The 13,884-nt window shown below is 37.8% G+C and overlaps 1 protein-coding gene across 6 annotated transcripts in view; it reads right to left on the bottom strand.

Annotated features, from left to right (window-relative positions):
* Positions 1-13,884, bottom strand: part of bmpr2b (bone morphogenetic protein receptor, type II b (serine/threonine kinase)) — a 306,159-nt gene that overhangs the window by 64,984 nt on the left and 227,291 nt on the right. For all 6 annotated transcript variants that reach the window (XR_011356387.1, XR_011356386.1, XM_069933992.1 and 3 more), the window contains one exon: positions 1,930-2,021. Coding sequence is in view for 4 of the 6 variants with exons in the window: in XM_069933992.1 (XP_069790093.1) it covers positions 1,930-2,021 (92 nt within the window). In the remaining 2 variants the exon portion in view is untranslated. The remainder of the gene's footprint in view (positions 1-1,929; positions 2,022-13,884) is intronic.

Consider the following 13,884-nt stretch of genomic DNA (forward strand, 5'->3'; position numbering starts at 1 on the left):
TACTTTCTGTCCACCATCTTGAAAATGTTATTTATCTGGCCAGTAAATAGCATCAGCCCACTGGTACTTATTCAAATTGCTACAGTTACTAATTTACGTTAATCTCAAACAACCTTCCACTCCTTCACAAATACAACCAGGCAGGCAAACTGAATCACTGTTGAGCTCTTTTAACTCCCTACCACTGAAAGAATTGCTCTAGTGTACTACACCAAATCCATTTAAGTTTAACATGGTGAAATTTCCAAAAGAAAGAGTTATCAAACAAAATATGACACAGAACCAAATAAAGAGTTAATAGGATAAATGGCCCAGCACAGACATTTTGAAGATAACAGTTTTGGAAAATGTTGTAGGTCAAGAAGTGCAAATCTATGGGAGGATTTGGAAACTGACAATTTTACTATCAAAACATTGCTTATCTGGAAGTCAGTGTTCATCACTATGAGCTGGGGTGATGGTGAAAATCCCATTTCCATTGCACACCTCTTCCGATGAAGAATCTTCTAAACAGATCTCCATTAAACTAAACCTTCCACAACTTTGACATTTAATCCTCATCTCTTTTGTTCAATCACTCTCCCATTGAAGTACAACCCTCTGATGCTTTCATCCTTTGAGAGAAGACAATCTTGCTAGTGCATTAAAACCCCGCTATAGACTCAATTGTATACCTATTGATTCTCCATAACAGATGCTGAATCAGTCATGAATTTACAGCTGCATTAGTAGTGTCCACCCCCTTGGAATATTATTCCAAATGATATTTATTAAAGTCAAACTTAAAGAGACCTTAGAGTAATTAGGTTCTTTGAGGACATAGAGCACAAAAAAGATGCCTGAACTAAGTCAGGTAGTTAGGCTGTGTGCTGAGAAATATTGGTTATTGTCCTGTCAATGGTGCTTATACCAGAGACTTGGGAGGGATTGCTGGCATTTTCCATGTTTTAAGGAAGTGAATCAGATATTGGGATGTTTATAAATATACAGGCCCAACAGTTAATTGCATACCATATATACTCATGTAATAATTGATCCCGTATAAAAGTCAATGATTCCCCCTTTTAGGTCATTAAAACTGCGTATTTTCTATATATCTCATTGAAAATTCGACCCTCCTTATTTTTGGTTCTGACTGACCGCCATCCGAGCTCATGACACCCCAATCACGGATCCTTGCCCCAGCTGCCTGCCCACCAGAGCTCATGACACCCCGAGCACAGACTTACTGCTTGGTCTCGGCCATCCGAGCTTTGAATGCCATGAACAACGCAGGTAATTACCAGAATCAACTATAGTAAAAGTTGACCCCGCCCCCCAAATTTAACCTGAAAAATTGGTCCCCAAAACCTGACTACTACATAAATAAGTTTGGTATATCGAGAGATATTGCAGTTAGATTTCTCCTGACTTAATGAACCTGGCCAAAACAAATGTTGATAATCCACTGATGTGGAAGAGACAGTTAGACAAAAGTCCAATAAAAAGTAATCCCCTTTCAAATTGTTCAGCTAATAATTATACCAACCTCCATGAAATGAGCAATTCAACCCAAATGAAGAGTTCTTGGTTAATTTTCTAGTTAAATAACCCACACTAAGACAAGGAGAGGGATACTGCATCATCTCAAGCACTGAGTAGCTTGGATTGGTGACAATTCAAAGTGATGGCTTTTCTTGCATGCCTGACCCCTGGCTGAAGGTGTGGGGTGGGTATCTGACTATGTTGGAAACATCATGACCAAATTTTACTTTGTGCTCACCAGTTTTCTAGTGGATGTTCTTTACTACTCAAACTGAATAACAATATAACCAACTATTGCTTGAGCTGAGATCAGCTATTCCACTACAATCTGGCATCAAGTTTGGTTTATGATTATTTTTCCAAATAGGCAACTATTTCTGAAAGGGTACATTAGGATTTACCTACCTCGAGCAACTTGAGACTGTCCAAGTCCAGGGATGGCTCTGAGGGTGCTGCCTCCATCATGTTCATACTATGAAGTCCATGCTTCCTGTCACCTAATTAAAGAAAAGTCACAAATAAAGTTGATAAATATGGTAAACATTTCAAGCAAATTTTCTGGCTTTATGTGGTTTGAGAAATAAATTATAAAAAATGGAGTTACTGTATTAACTATATCAGATGGTTGATCCCGCAAATGCAGCTGTGGAGTCAGAGCTTAGTAGGAATTATCTGACCATCCCCAAGGGGATCAAAAGCATGAATAAACATTTAGAAAATTTACTCATTGGCAGAAATACCAAAGGCTGATATAAACTGTATCTGCATGTGATAGGATCAACAATATACCAGAAGCCCTTTAAAGATATCATAAGGTCATCTATCTAGATTCATCAATTCCTGAGTGATGAAGTAATGCATTATTTGTTTCTATTGAACTTATATGTGCTGTGTGGCACTCAAAGTGATGCATGTATTCTTGAGTAAAATGTTTAAAACCTGGTTTCAGAATTGAAAATACAGGTGAGATTTAGCTCTGGTGAACTTGGAGGAGTGAGAAGTGAGATTGGACTGTGAATCAAAGAACATTTCTGAACTTATACACACATTACATACACGTGCGCTTAGAATTAGAAGGGGGTTAAGTTAAGTTAATAATATAGAGTTTGATCCTGTTTTCATGTTTAAAGATAATTAAAAGCAACTTTTGTTTAAGTAACCATTTGTCTTGGTGAATTTCTATTGCTGCTGGGTTTTGGGGTCCTCTGGGCCTGTAATATTTTTGGGGTTCGTTTTTTTTGGGTTGAAAATTGGAGTTTTGGGATTTTAAATTTTTGGAGTTTTCGTGACTTATTAGTTAATTGGTTTTTCTAATCTAATTTAAAGCTTGTGTGTGCGGAAAACAGCAGCAATGGATGTTAGTACATTTTAGTCACAACCATCAGTTGCGGAGCTGCAGAGCAAGAGAAAAGAAGAACTGAGTTAAGGCATTAAAGCTGACTGAAGTCAAGCATTGGATGAGGAAAACACAAATACAAAAGACTATAGTGAAATATTAGATAGGTGATGGAAATTTTGTTGACCTGGAGGATAGATCTGTTGAATTGCAATTGGAATTGGATAAATTGAGGGTGGTAGAAGAAAAGAGAGAAACGGAATTGAGTTGCAAGGACAACAATATGAGGCAGATGAAGCTGAAAAACAAAGAGAAGCTGAAAAACAAAGAGAGGAGAATTTAAAAACGGAGGATATATGAGGCAGAGGAAGCTGAAAAATGGAGGGAGGATGATGAAAGATGAAGAAAATACGACAGAACAGATAGAAAGGAATGGATGGTTTCAATTAGAAAAGTTAAAATTTGAGGTGCAGGGAGGTAAGAGAATTGAGGTGGTAACTCCTGGGGAGAGGTTTTTGGCCAGTAGAGAAGTAAATCTAGTGCCTCCTTTTGATGAGGGAGATATAGATATATATTTTCAACTATTGGAAAAGGTTGCTGAGAGCTCAAGATGGCCAAAAGAAAAGTGGCCTCTTATGCTCCAAAGTGCATTGAAGGGAAAGCACAAATTACATACATTAGTTTGACTACAGAGCAAATTATGATACTGTTAAACATGCAAAATTGAAAGCTTATGAGTTGGTTCCAGAAGCTTATAGACAAAAAATTAGCAGTTTGGTGAATACATGGAACCAATCTGGTATGGATTTTGCTCTGTGAAACTCTCTGTTTTGACCATTGGTGTGCCTCAAAAGGAATAAATAATGATTTTAACAGATTGAGAGAATTGATGTTAATTGAGGAAATTAAAAGGTGTGTTCCAAATGAGATTAAATTATACCTGAATGAGAGAAGTCATATTATTACAAATTGTTTAGTCTTGAAAAGGAGACAAGAGAAGGAGGTTTTACCAGAAGTGTGTAATCAGACAGTTGAATTTAAGAACAGATGTTCCAAACTTGGTAAGGGTGTTAAGGATGACTCAACCCTTTTTTGTCTGAGGGCTTGGTTTCAGTAAAGGAGGGAGAATCACAGGTTCCAGTTAAAATCTTAGAGATATTGGAGCTGCCCAGTCACTGTTGTTAGAGAATGTTTTAACTCTTGATCAAAAGACTGACACAGGGAAGACGACTTTGACAAGAGGTGTTGGAGGTGAGGAAGAGTCAATATCTCTTCACGACATAGTGCTGAATTCAGAATTAGTTAAAGGGCCTGTTACATTAGGAGTTATTTCAAAGTTACCCATGCAAGGAGCCATATTTTTATTAGGGAATGATTTGGCAGAGGATAAAGTTGGGTCAGTTTTGAGATTAACAAATAAGCCTAGTAAGGATAAGGATGAGGTTGAAGGTGATTGTAATATATATTTTGCATGTGCTATTACAAGGTCTTTGTTTAAGAAAATGACGGGAGCAGAGGAAGATCCAATTGATAGAGGCTTGTCCAGTACATCTGAAAGGGCAGGATAATTGCGAGAGTAAGTATTTATTTTTGTCAAGGAAAGAGTTAATTCAGCAACAGAGGACAGATTTACTTAAGGGACAAAGCAGTAAGTGAACAGGAGATTACATAAATGGCCTGTGGATATTACTTGAAGGGTGAATTGTTGATGAGGAAATGGAGACCTCTTGATATTCCTGCTAATGAAGAGTGGGGGGTGATTCATCAGGTGGTCATTCCTAGAATTTACTGGAATGAAAATTTAAATCTAACCCATCATCCTGGTGTAAAGAAAACCATGAATAAGATTTTGAGACAATTTTTCTGGTCTCATTTGAGGAAGGATGTTGTAAATTGGTGCCGGACATGTCACTTTTGTCAGGTTGTGGGGAAACCTAACCCAGGTTCTCTAGTAGCTCATTTGCAACCTATTCCTGTTGTTGGGGAACCTATCACTAGGGTCATTGTGGATTGTGTGGGTCCCCTGCCTAAAACTAATCATGGCATTAAGATTTCCAGAAGCTATACCATTAAGGAATATTAAAGCAAAAACAGAAGTAAAGGGCTTAGAAAGATTTTTCACAGTTTTTGGATTACCTAAAGAGATTCAGAGTGATCAAGGATCTAACTTTATGTCTGGTTGTTTCAGCAGTTGATTTATGAGTTGGGAATAAAACAGATCACTTCACCTGCATACCATCCTGAAACTCAGGGAGCTTTGGAAAGATTTCATTCTACTCTTAAAAATTTGACGAAGATTTATTGTCTTGAGAATGGAAAAGATTGGGATGAAGGTATTCATTTACTGTTATTTGCAGCAAGAGAGGCTGTGCAGGATTCATTAGGTTTCAGCCCTTTTGAAATTGTGCTTTGACATCAGGTTAGAGGACCTTTAATGTTGTTAAAAGAACAGTGGGTTAATGAGGATGTGCAATTGGACTTGCTGGATTATATTTCTAAATTTAAAGATAGGTTACAGAAGATAATTTACAAATGGCTCAGGGTAAAATGAAGCATTTATTTGACAGGAAAGCTCAAGTGTTAATTTTGTTTCCAACATATGACAATCCTTTGAGAGCTCAATTTTCTGGACCATACTTAGTTAAATCAAAACTGAATGATGTTAACTATGTTGTAAACACTCCAGATCATAGGAATAAAACTCAGGTTTGTCACATAAATATGTTGAAACCTTATTAGGAGAGGGTAGTGGAGAACAGTCTGTATCAGAGGTGTTAGTTGTTGATCAGGTGGAGGAAGTTAAGGATCATAAGGTTATGGAAACAGAATCTTGTGAGGTTAACCATAAAGAAACCATGGTTCCTGTGTGCCTGTCTAACTCAGCAATTTTGGAAAATCTGGAGGAAAAGTTAGGCCATCTTAAGTCACAAGAACAGATGCAACTGAAAGAGTTAATTTTGTAATATGCAAATTTGTTTCCTGATGTGCCAAAGAGGACATCAGTGATTAATCTTGATGTGGATGTGGGAGAGGCAAGTCCCATAAAACAACACCCATATGGAATAAACATTCAAAAGAGTAAAATTATGGATCAGGAGGTGGAATATATGTTGAAAAATGATATTATTTAGACCTTCAAACTCAGATTGGAGTTTTCCTTGTGTTCTGGTACATAAACCAGATGGAACTGTTAGGTTCTTTACAGATTACAGGAAGGTAAATTCAGTAACCAAATTAGATGCTTATCCTATTCTGAGAATAGATGACTGTATTGTTAAAATTGGGAAGCTAAATTTCTTACTATGGTGAATTTCTATTGCTGCTGGGTTTTGGGGTCCTCTGGGCCCATAACTATACCAAAGACTAAACTGGGAAAGGGGAATTTCTGCCCTCAATTCACATTCAACTCATCAGTTATACAGTATGGAAACAGGTCCTTTGGCCTAACGTGTTGTGTATTCTTTCATTAAAAATACAATCGCAGAAGGGGAAGTATTGTGCCTTGTTAGTTCTTTATTCAAATCAAAATGGTTTATCCCATCCCCACAATACAATGCTGTTATGTGACTTCATGCACCTGCATATACCCACAACAAAAATGTTTCATTTAACGTCACATAAGCAATAAGTACTAAACTATAAGAAAACTAAAGAATATAACTAATGTTGTTAATTACTATCTCATGCAACAACATAAATGTATTGATGTGAAACACTGCAAGTCGGCAAATCATTGTACATAGGCCCTCAGATGTATTGGAGGACGTCTTTCCCTTTTTTATCTTATTGGAGATGAAGAATCTGGAGGGGGACATTTCAGGAGAAGGTAATACCTCCTCATTAGCTGGATCTAGGGGCTGTGAGCTCAGCTGTTGGTCAGCACCATTCCGTGTCTATTCTGCACTGGTCTCCTGAGCAGCCCATAATCAGGGTGCCTCCACAATTGGTAATCGAGTTATCTCAGGAGCGTCACCGTTAACTTTTTCTCTGTTCCATTGTGAATGAGAATGTGTGGCTTCTCATGGTTCCCATTTTTATTTATCCACATCCAAATCTCCCCTTCAATATTTGGAGTGTGGAATAGATTTCATTTTCATCTTTGTCACCAATTTGTGGTGTATTCTTTTCTTAAAAATATACTTGCACAAGAAGAAGTGTTCTGCCTTGTTAGTTCTTTATTCAAATCAAAATGGTTTCTCCCAGCCCCATAATACAATGCTGTTATGTGCCTGCAAATAAATACCCACAACACAACTTCCTCATGACATGTAAGGTATCTTCCTGAGCTAGTCACATGTACCCTCTAAACCATTTCTATCCTAGTACCTATTCAAATGTATTTTTAAAATTGTAATTGTCCCCATCTCCATTACTTCAGGTAGCATTCCATAAATGTATCATCCTGTGGATGGAAAAACCTGCCTCTTGGATTTTCTTTGCCTTTTTCCTCTCACCTCTTACATTTAGACTCCCTGATAGTGGGGAAAATACCTTATTTATGCATCTAATGATTTTCAAATCCTTTACAAGATCATCCCCTCAGCCTCCTCCACTCCAGGGAACACAGTCCCAGCTTATCCAATTTCTCCTTACAAGTCCTCCAATCCTGGCAATATCCTTGTTGCATGCTCTTCAGTTTAATCAGAATTCCCCTGTTCTGTAGCAACCAGATCTGTACGTGATTTTATAGGTGCAATCTCACCAACCACCATGTTCAGCTGTTACATGATGCTCTAACTATTGTACTCACTACTCCATCTGATGAAACCAAGTGAACTGTGTATTTGTACCCTAAACACAAGCCAAGGCCCTGTCATTTACTTGCAGCCCTGCTTTAACTTTCCAAATGCATCACTTTGCACTTGCCTGAGTTAAATTCCATCTGTTATTCATTGGCCCACTTTCCCCCAAAGGATTTAAATCCCATTTTAATTGACACCTCTTAATATCCACCACACAACCAATTTAGGTGTCATCCACAAACTTTCCACCTATATTCTCATCAAAATGGTTAATATCTATGACAAAAAAATGGAACTTACCACGAGCTATGAGGCACACACCACTGGTCACAGACCACCACTGATAACTGATCATAAATCCCCAATCTGAAAAATAATCCTGTTTCCTTTCACCAATTTACATCAAAATGTCCATGCATTCTAACATCTGGACTGCTTACCTTGCCATATCTTGTTAAAGCCATGTTAAACTCCATGTAGAAAACAGAGTGAAACATGGAAGTTTGCAGATGCTAGGATTGCAGTAAAAAACACGCCGAAATACATTTTGGTATGTTTTTATCCTCGTAGACAACATCTATCACCCTGCCCTTGATCAACTCTTCAAAGAACTCAATCAAACTCATTAATCTATTTCCCACACACAAGCCATGCTGATTATCCCTGATCAGTTCTTACCTTTCTCAATGCAGATAAATTATTTCTCTCAGAATTCATCCTAGTAACTTTCCCTGTTATTAGGTTCACTGGTCTGTGCAGCTTTGTTTCTCCTTGCAGCCTTTCTTATATAAAGGCATGATATTATCCAGCCTCCAGTCTACCAGAGCCCCACTTGTGGCAAAGGAAGATATAAAGTCTACCAGGGCCCCTGCAAGTGCTCTTGCTTGCCACAACAGGACGTCATTTTTTAATTCCCAAATTCCTTAGTTTCCAGTATCTTTTTCACAGTAAGTCCAACTCCACCTTTGCCCATACTGGAGGTTGATCAATGTCAAACAACCTATTAATAAACTTTAACTGCGCTGCTTTGTAATAATTCTGAAAGTGTGGTATTTGAAGACCACCTATATCATATCTCCATGTCAACTTTTGCATAGAAACTCTTAACAGCTTAACTTTCCATAAAAACAAACAAACTGCTTTATTTAATTCGTTAAAAAAATTCCCAGTACAGCACTCAGAATAGATTGAAATAAATACTGAATACGAGGATATATATTCATTTTAATGCAGTTTACTCATCCAATCAAAGTTAATGATAACTCTTTCCATCTATTTAAATCAAATTTAATCTTATTTAATAGAGGTATACAATTTAAGCAATATAAATTTTGAAATTCTTTATCCACTATTACTCCTAAATACTTAATTTTATTAGACCATTTAAATTTCATAAACTGTCTACAATCTGAATAATCTTCATCCAATATTGGTAATATCTCACTTTTATCCGAATTTACTTTATACCCCAAAATTGCCCCATATTGTTTCAACAAATTTTGTAATGGTTCTAAAGAACTTTTGGGATGAGACAGATATATCAACACATCATCTGCAAACAGATTAATTTTATACTCTTGTCCATCAATCAATTGTAATTCCCTTAATATTAATTTCTTGTCTTATTGCTTGAGCCAAAAGTTCTATAACTAATGCAAATAAGGCTGGTGACAGCGGACAGCCCTGTCTAGTTGATCTGAACAAATTAAATACTGACGAAATCTGCCCATTTGTCACCACCCAAGCAGAACTTAGAAAAATAAATCTCAATATTAGAGAAGAAATTTCAGAAAAATTCAAGAGGATAATAAGATACGTGTCTAAATTGAAGGTATGTTATAATACCATGCAAACTTATAATTACGACAAAATTATTCAACAAGCGAACCAACGTTATTATGAATTGGGTGAAAGAGCTCATAATTGTAGGAAGTGATGTTGAGGCCACATTTGGAAAACTCTGTGCAGTTCTGGTCACTGAATTATAGGAAGATAATCAACAAAGTGGAGAGAGTGCAGAGAAGATTTATGAAAATGTTACCTAGATTTCAGAATCCAGATTACAAAGAAAGATTGAGCAGATTAGGTCTCTATTCTCGGAGTGTAGAAGGTTGAGGGGAGGATTTGATTGAGGTATTTAAGATTATGAAGGGGATAGAGAGAGTTGTTGTGGATAGGCTTTTTCCCTTGATGGTTGGAGAGATTGAAACAAGAGGTTTGAATTAAGAGAGATTGAATTAAGAGTTAAGGGGCAAATGTTTAGAAGTAACATGAGGGGGGAACTTCTTCACAGAGAGTGGTGGCTGCATGGAATGAGCTTCCGGAAGAACTAGTGGCAATGGTCCATTTTGTCATTTAGGGAAAAATTGGATAGGTATATGGATGGGTGGGGAATGGAGGGTTATGGGCAGGGTGCAGGTAGGTGGGACTAGAGGAGAGTACTTGGTTCGGTGTGGACTAGAAGGGTCAAGATGCCCTGTTTCCGCGCTGTAATTGTTATATGGTTATATGGTTAAGGTCTTAGCCTGGCAGTTGAAGACTGAACAAGTATCTAGAATGAGTAATGCATTTCGGAAAAATTCAGAGATAATGTAAACCACAGGATATTAATGATGAAATTCGTACATTTTATTGGGATTTGTATACATCTAAAGGGACCTCTGACATGGAGCAGATTGAATCCTTTTTGGCTCATTTAAATTTACCTTTGTTAAGTGATGAGGATATTAGGGAATTGGATGGTCCATTTACTGATTTGGAACTTAAGGAGGCATTGCAATCTATGCCAAGTGGGAAATCACCTGGAGAAGTCGGATTATAAAGAATTTTATTATTTGTTACTTTCTGTATATACAGATGTACTTAAACAAGCAACTGACACAAGTTTATTTCCAGAGTTTGTTTTCAAGGGCATTAATAACAGTTATTCCAAAGAAGGACAGAGACCCATTAAAAGTAGCTTCATATAGACCAATATCTTTATTGAATGCAGATTACAAGATTGTAGCAAAGGTATTAGCAAACAGATTAGCTAATTTCTTATCAAAATTAGTGCATGTGGATCAAGCAGGATTTATCAAGAATAGGTACTCAGCTGATAATATTACTAAATTGATTACAATAATTAATGCTTAAAGACAGCAACTCAACCAACCAATGATACTAGCGCTAGACGTGGGAAAAGCTTTTTACCGTGTGGAGTGGAATTTTTTTATTTAAGGTGTTAGAAAGCTTTAAATTTGGACCACTCTATATTGGTTGGGTTAATGCATTATATTGTACTAGTTCCCTGATCCACGATGCAGAACAGTGCAAAATTTGCATACATACATAACACTCATACATAATACAGCATATATTAAAATAAATATTCTTAATAAATAGTAGAGTCACAGAGGGTTATTCTAGCAGTCATTCAGTAGTCTCACTGCCCATGGGAAGAAGCTGTTCCTCAGCCTTGTGGTTCTGGGTCTGTTACTTCTGTATCTTTTACTTCACAGGAGTAGCTGAAAGATGCAATGATTCCCTGACTAGTGACTCAGGTACATGCTGCTTTTATTAGCTGAGACAGTAAAATGCCTAGACAGCTTCTCCTCAACACTCAAGTATATTTCATTTTGGTATGAAATTCTGAAAAGCTGTAGCATTATTTGGAGAAGTGCAAACAAAAGGATAGGTTAGTCAACATTCAGCAGATATAACTACTCCCAGATAGTGCAACAACAGCAAAGTGTAATATCTGATGAAGGAAATCGTCAATATATAGAAGACTCCGGTACCACAACTGGAAGATCTGCAGAAATCTTTACATTCAAACTGCACTAAGATATTACTTTTGAACTTATGGGGCCCAAAACATTAATACAGGTTGAACCTCTATTATCCAGAGCTCTGTGGTCTGGCAACTCCCATGGCCCGGCACATTTGAATCTGCTGCGTTAGTACAAACACCTTACAGACAACACAGGACTTGAACCTCGGTCCCGATCGCTGGCAATATAAAGGTTGAATCCGGGGTTCAAGTCCCACGCTGTCTGTAAGGAGTTTGTACTAACGTCCCGATCACTGGCACTGTAAAGATGCAGCACTAACCATTTCGCTAACTGTGCTTCCCAAGTATTATTTCCTGTTTTAAGCTTTGTTCTATCTTTGCAATTTCTGTTTTCTGGCATTTTCTGTGGTCCGGCAATGGACAAGTTCCAACTTCGCCAGATTAAAGAGGTACAACCTGTACTATCTTTTAGTTTAAGGCACTAAAATTATTAAGGAGTTTAATAAAACAAATCAGCATGTAGCCTTATGGCTACCCTGCAACCAATGCAACTAGTGAGTTTCCTGGAGAAATCTGGTCATACACAATGTTAGGGATTGTTAAATATGGGATGTCCTGCAGGAGTTATGGGAATAGGGATTAATATAAACAAAAACTGATGTCCAATCTCAGACAAGATAGTTTCACAAATAAACACCATGTCTGAAGGGAGAGTCATCTCTCAATATAGTGGTAAAAGGTGGACGATGTGGGTGTCTGGATTCCCAACAAAGGTATTTGAATATTCAAAGATGTTTTATGTGATTATAACAGTATTTACTCACCTGCTGTTATCGTTATGTTTAAAGGGTAAAAAATCTCAATGTACTTTCAGATTATTTCAATAAATTCTACTAAATGTTCTACTTGGTCCACCCATTCTCTCCCTAATGTTTGCTTGTGCTGAATAAAACCCATTAAATCCACAGTTCCAGTCTCCATGTTGCTCATTCAGTCACAATAATCTGAAATTTAAATTGGACCATTTGAAGGCATGTTTATTAAGTCAGTAGGCCCTCACAACTGAGTGTAGCATGACCAATGAGGAAATACTCTTCAGAATGCCACAGAGGCACTTGTATGCGCACCTGGGAGACCTTCAAAGCTGTGCCTTATTTCTAAGGGTATGTGGGTGTGGGTGTTTGTAAAATCAAGTGCAAGGAGAGACAATAATTTAGGATCATTTAATATTCTATATAAAGGAGCCGAGCAGATATCATGACTGCAGTGGCATGTGGAGAGAACACACATGGAGTACATACTCTTCCATTATGTGCTCTTATTTTACTCCTTATGGAATAACTTAGAGAAATTAGAGACAACAATGCCTGTTGGGATGGCATCCAATGAAGTCAGTGAAAGTCTGCATACGCTGTGATTATAGTCAAAACATAGAAATGATGGAGGAACTCAGCCCATCTTGCAGTATCCTTAAGGAAGGGCTCAGGCTGGAAACGTCGCTAATATATATTTACCTCCCATGGATGCTGGCAGACAGGCTGAGATCTGTTTTGACCCTTTGAAGACAGACAACATTAGGCTCAGAACCCTGACCATCCCAGTCAGCCATGGGAAGAGCTTTCTGTCTAAATTATCCTAACTTAGTTGTGGTAATTCAGAGTTTTAGACTAAGTTAGAAGAAGTAGAATTTACATACACATCCAAAGACATACACATTCTGCTCAAAGAGAAATGACTGAGAAATATGTGGGACATGGTGGCCCAGGATGGCACATGGATGCCCAGGATGGCAGCTGGAATGCCAGTTGTGAGAGGTTTTGGAAACTTTAAAGGGCTTGTGAGACAGCAACTGTGGGGAGGTGAGAGTAAATGAGGAAGCAGGGATGATAATATCAGTTGTTGAGAAGACAAAAGAACTTCCAGTGATGGGAGAGACTAGGATTAGAGGGCATAGTTTAAGAATACAGGGAAGGCCATTTAAGTCAGAAATGAGAATAAATTATTTTACATTATAGTTGTGGATCTGTGGAATGCATTGCCACAGAGGGTTGTGGGGGTGGATTCACTGGATAGATTTAAGAGAGATCAGTTGGATAAGGTTCTTGTGGGCAGGGGAGTTAAGGATTATGGGGATAAGGCTGGGATTGGTTATTGAAAGGGAAAGATCAGCCATGATCCGATAAATGGCAGTGCTGGCTCGACGGGCCTATTGTCTATTGACTATAACTATGTAGAGCAAAAATATTGTGTCTGTAAGGAATATTCGCATCCGGGCAAAATTATCTAGTCTTCCTTAAAATGTTCAGGACAGGCCTGAGCTCAGCCCACCAGAAGGTTATAGATTTGGAAAAAGCAGTGGAATCATGGGTCCGAGGCTAAGGAGACAGACTAAAAGAGAGGTTGCAAATGGCTGTAGTGGATGCAGCCGCAGTGAAAGTAGGGAATATGCTTTGTATGTCACTGATCAGGACACTGAAGGAGATAGAAACCACATCAGAACCCTTTCTGTC

Source organism: Narcine bancroftii, chromosome 4 (assembly GCF_036971445.1).
Source record: "Narcine bancroftii isolate sNarBan1 chromosome 4, sNarBan1.hap1, whole genome shotgun sequence".
Lineage (NCBI taxonomy): Eukaryota > Metazoa > Chordata > Chondrichthyes > Torpediniformes > Narcinidae > Narcine > Narcine bancroftii.